Here is a 6,005-nt window from a genome sequence, read left to right as displayed (position 1 = left end):
AGGAGATAGTGGTATACGAGGCAATGTCGTTAATGTTGATATATCAGAATTACTGAATGATGAAGAACGTTTATTAAGAAAACCCTGAGTAACCATTTTTGATGTAACTTTATAGAAACGATCAAACGGATTATAAATTTCTGGCAAAAGATTTAAATTTTTGTAGTATATGAAATACAAATTACTAAGAACTTCCATTCTATTAGATGCAGAGAGTCTTTCAATCTGATTAAACGGACCTCGACGAACTGGATGTGTGTCTCTTTGCTCTAAACGACGAATGGCAGTTTCTGTTAAGGAAGTTGGAGCCAAACTGCTAGGTTCATGGTAAATAGATGGCTGCGCTAAAGATGGCAATCGGAATGATATAAATCTTGGTGTATTATTTTCATCAACAGCCTCAAGGTTATATATTCCAATTAATAGTGCTTCAATACTTCGACAACTTTGTTTATCAACATGGGCAATAGAATTAAGATAACTGTAAGTTAAGTGGGGTAAAAATAATAAAACAAATAAATGTAAGTCAGTTTCTTCTGTTCGATAACAATTGAAAAGAGCACCACAAACACGATCGATTAACTGTAAAAAAAAAAAAAAAAAACATATAGTCATATTAAAGTACAAATATACAACTTTTTTTCAAATGCACTGTATTATTTTTAAAAAAGTATAACCGCCAGAGTTTTTGATAAATAAAAAATTGCATTCTGAATTTATTTATAAAAACAGTATTAACTTTTTTTTTAAATTGTTAATATTGGTTAGGAATCTTAATTGATTAGTAACTATTACCTAATATTTTTATATTTGCTATTTAAATTTAATTGCTTGAATAAAAAACTAGCAGTACTACTTTCACGTGCATTTTTGATTTTTACTCTACTTAAGCCTAAAATATCTAAGTTATGTGCCTTTATTTATAAAATTATTATTATTAGTAAAAAAAAATTGAATATTTTTATTAAAAATACTACAAACATTAAAACCTTCAAAAAAAAAAAAAAGATAAAACTTATCTTCCAATATTTTTTTGTTCATGATTAATCTGGAATTTATTGTTCAGTTTTTTCTTCGTATTGGAATAACTATTAAAACTAGAAAAAATTAAATCTCTACTATACTACCATTTCTTTCATTTATTTTTTGATCCAGTTTTACTTTCCATAATTTAAAAAAATAAACCGATATAAAAATCATTCAGTTCACTCAAAATTTGAAATAAATACTTATAGCTACATTAATTAAATTAATTTACACACATGCATAGATAAAAATTATAGTTTATTTGAGAAAAGTAATGTAAATACTAATTATATTTTAATAGATACATATACCTATTTAATTAATTCCTGACTTTGCACTGTAGTATAAAAACAATTTTTAATTTCCATACTAACAATATACTTAATCATAATTATCAATTTTACTATAACTATCCATATATTCATCTAGCATACTAAATTGTCTTATTTATTTTAATATCTAAACAATTCTAAACTATAAAAATATAAACAAAGTTTTGTAAACAAGTCTTATTAACATAAATAGTAATTATAATTAAATCATTAAATTAGGGATAGGTTCATGTAATAAATTTTATAAATTAAAGGCAATTTATTCTTAATTATAATACTTAGTAAAATTAAGTTTTAATGAAATAAATAATAAATATAATACACTTATGGTATTATGAATATTGAAAAAAAATTAAAATTTAAAGTCAAGTGAATTAAACATATTAATTAATGACCATAATATAAGTTTGTATTATGTAATCTGATTTCAAGTCAATTGTACCAAAAATCTCACATAACTATTTTTATTTCACTTTTTCATTAAAAAAAAAAAAAAAATTATAAACAAGCATAACATTGCAAAAGATTTTTCATTGAATAATTAAATGTTAAAATTGTTAAATCATGAACAATCGATTCTCTTATCTTTCCATTCTGGGATAGGTGATTCAGGGCTTTCCATATTAAGTAAATCTTCAAAATATTCTTTCCATCTGTAATTTTTTTTTGCATTTGCATTTGCATTTGCACTATGCCATTGCTCTCTTTTATAGCTTGTTATAACTGGGTTAAACTTTTTTTGGCATTTAATCACTTTGAAAAATTGGCCTGTATTATTCCTTTTTTATGATCTTTTTTTCATTCTCACCAAAACTATATTAAAATAACCCCATTTTTTTTTTTGCATTCTCTGCGTTTATTATTGTTGTTAGCTTAGTTAATTGGACTCTGATTTGCTAAATGTATGCATCATTTTTATTTGCTAGAATTTGTTTACAATCATCATCAAACCACTCACTAAACTTTCTCATTAACTCACCAACAATCTTTTTTTCTACTTTAGTTATGTTTTTGCACTTGTTGCCATTTTGTTTTTACTGTGCATGTGAGTGATCTTGTTTTTTCTAATTCCTTTGTAATTGTTTCTATGTATTTTTCTTGAACACTTTCTATTTCTAACCATTCAACATCAAATTTCTTAGTCATTTTATTCTTTGTATATTCCCTTATACTTAATTTGAATTTAAATTTTGCAATAACTAGGTAATAATTGGTATTACAATTAGCAACACGGAAACTTCTTACATCATGGATACTTGACCTATTTTGTATGAGTATATGGTCTATTTGGTTCACCGTACTCACATCAGATGATTTCCAAGTATATTTATGAATATTTTTATGTGCATAAATGGTGCTGCTTATAGTCATTCCTTTTGATGTTAGTTGAGAGACGTTATTGTTGGTTTGTTTATGTGTACTCTCCTTCCTAAAGGTGGATTAATAAATTTGTTTTACCAAACCATCGGTTGTAACGCCAATATTTGAATTGTAATCACCCACTATTATTTTTATTACACATCCTTTAATCTTATTATATACTCTGTTAGGCTTCTCATAGAAATCATCCTTTTCCATTGCTTCTGCCAATTCAGTCGTATATGTATGTTTATAGGCTTAAATTATTGTGTTTATACACTCCGAACTTAAGTTAAATTAAATTATACTTTCTATGATCTTATTATGAATTGCAAATCCTGTCCCAAAAATGTGTCTATTATCTAATTCAAGATAGAATATTGTCTTGTCAGCAACCCTAACCTGAATAATGTCAGACCATCTAACTTCTTGGAGTGCTGCAATTATTATATTATACCTTGCCAATACCTCAACAAAGTTTTGACAAGCACCTATTCTGAGAAGACTGAATGAATTCAAAGTTGTAATCTTAAAAGACTTTATTCTATTCCAAGTTCCATTTGTTTGTCCTTTTTCAACTGTTGTACAAGGCATTTATATCAGTTTCTAAACAAATTTTTTTTACAATGTTAAGTTATTAATCCCATTATTAATTCCTTTATCCAAGAGAACCAGGTTATCCTTATTCATTAAGGTCAGGATAAGACTGCTGCACTACACAAAAAGATGGACGCACTACTTTTCCAACGATCAAGTGATATACTTTACATCGACTAATTAATTTATTTATGACAAAAATATCATGTAAATATGTTTTGATATTTTAAAATTTTTTTTAAATAGAACTAAATACTTGGTATGATTTGTTGTTATATAATTGAGGTATATAACAATAAATACTTGTATAATTTACAATAAGAAACCTACAAAATTATATATAAAATTCCAAATTAAAGATTATACTTCAGCCATTGGAAACCTTAATTAATAGTTATCTACTATTATAGGCACAAATATTATTTAAGATTTGGAGGATATTGGAAAATTGATCATAATATATTTTACTATGAACAATATACTATGTAGTGCAATTATTAGTTTTGGGAGAAGACTAAGTTCTTACTATCCTTCCTTAATATAGAAAATATATATTTTATAACTATGTTTTTATCAATATAAATGATGATATACTGATATTTAGAATAAATTCCGCATGAAAAATAAATATGACCATTTTGGTTATTAATAAATAAAAATAAATCATCTATTAAACTTAGTACATGCATTTATTTTATTTACCTTTATATATTTATGAGTATCATCAAACACAGCATATATTGATTCTATGAGAATTTTATTTTGTGATGTAGTTATGGCAAATGATGCCCAGTCGTCTTTTTCTAATGTGGCAAATTCAGATAACCATTCTTTTACCACGTTTTCCACCATGATCAGATCTCATTACATTCAAAACTAAATAATAAACAATATTATTAAAACTGTAAGAACCAATAAATTGAAGAAAATATAGAGAAATTGTAGAAACAGAATAAATATCATATTTTTTTATGAAATGCTCAAAATGTATAACTTACTTAGACATTCATTTTAAAATAAGTACAACTTAAATCAAATTGATACACATTAAATTCCGAAAAAATGTCAATAAGTCAAGTAGAATATATGTGAAACATTACATTATACATAGGTATAACCTTAGTTAAAACAACAAATATTGGTTAAGACTTCCGTACCATATCACGCAAATACTGTGATTTGATTATAACTGATAGCGATTATGATTTACGAATACAAAATACACATTGTTATTTCATCAAAAACAAAAATACAATTTAAAACTGGAAAGTTCATAGTTATATTAACGGAAATAAAAACTCGGTATTTATATGATATAGTAGAGATGTTGATTGATGCTATTACTCATAGTGTAGTATTAGTATACAATATATGTTCGACAAACATCGAGGTCATTATGATTGACCTCGATTATTTAATATTAGTATACGATTTTGTTTTATCATTTAAAGTATAATAATTTGTTTAAGAATTGGTTTACTTCAATTCTCAAATAAATTAAATAATAATGTAGGTACCTATAAATCTAGATTAACTAGATTAATCAGCTTGTGTTATTATACAACTGTAATATTTGATAATCCAATAGCCAATGGATCCATCCGATAGGATCATAAATTAGTATATAGAATATATATATATATATATATATATATGTATATATAGGATGTAGGTCAACCAGTGACGTATCTACGAGGGAGGATATGGGGTTCATATCCCCCCCTCAGGAGATTATTTCAATTTTTTTATTCATAACAATATTTTGATAATTATTTTATTTTTATTTATTTACCTACTTATTTATTTGTTTGTGATAAACGGGTAATAAACCTTTTGTGTGAGTAATATCAGGCTAACATTTTAAGTATTTTACAGTAAGAACTAAAATTAAAACAATAATAATGAAAATTAATTACAAAATAATAATAATTAAACAATGATAAATGATAATAGTAACAAGAAACAACACTAAATAATAACATAGTAATGGTCATTTACAACTAAGTTTAAAGGTAAATATACATTTCTATTAAAAACAATACGTGGCATAAAGAAAAAATCTACATGATCAGTAATAGAATTGGCTAGTTTTAATGCTCTAGGGAAGAAAGAAGTGGAGCTATAATTATTTTTGTAAAACGGTACATGAAATAAGTTTGAATTTCTTAATCATAATTATATAAACATTGAAATGAATGATATCTATGAAATTCAATAACATACATATAGTGTGTAATCGGTTGTTGGAAACACTCTATAACTTAACAAATATTAAAGATATTTGAATTCTATTTGTTTATGGTCCTTAACAAAGTTTATTATAACTTATTAAAGTAATTAAACAATTTTTATGCCATTTCGTTTCGCGCATGCGCATAACAACTTTTTTTTTTTAAATGGCAACCCCACTATTTTTTGGTTAGTTATTTTTACTCTTATTTTATCATGAATTTTAGTGGTAAAACCAACACTCTATGTTAAAAAAATAGCTGAGTTATGGATATTTCAGTGATTGATATTATTTTTTGACATTTTTGAATTATTCATCAATTTTATGGCTTAAATAATTAATCCTTTTAGCACCGCATGATATCTTCTAGTGATATTTTTAGTACCTACTTTTGGAAAGCATTCTCTTTCCCTACAGCAACTATTTTTTCAAAGTTTATCTCAGGTGATTAAAAAAAAAAA

General features: G+C 25.1%; 1 protein-coding gene across 1 annotated transcript in view; it reads right to left on the bottom strand.

Annotated features, from left to right (window-relative positions):
- LOC112683248 (protein FAM126B) overlaps positions 1-4,465 on the bottom strand; it is a 25,166-nt gene extending 20,701 nt beyond the window's left edge. Inside the window, exons 1-3 of the mRNA XM_025554169.1 lie at positions 4,313-4,465; positions 4,017-4,190; positions 35-582 (exon numbers count right to left, since the gene is read on the bottom strand). Of these exons, the coding sequence (XP_025409954.1) occupies positions 35-582; positions 4,017-4,166 (698 nt within the window). The 5' untranslated portion in view covers positions 4,167-4,190; positions 4,313-4,465. The remainder of the gene's footprint in view (positions 1-34; positions 583-4,016; positions 4,191-4,312) is intronic.
- Between the last annotated feature and the right edge of the window lie 1,540 nt (positions 4,466-6,005).

Source organism: Sipha flava, unplaced genomic scaffold (assembly GCF_003268045.1).
Source record: "Sipha flava isolate LNK unplaced genomic scaffold, YSA_version1 222_pilon_pilon, whole genome shotgun sequence".
NCBI lineage: Eukaryota > Metazoa > Arthropoda > Insecta > Hemiptera > Aphididae > Sipha > Sipha flava.
Note: the sequence above shows the minus strand (reverse complement) of the source record. Positions and strands in the feature narration are given on the sequence as shown.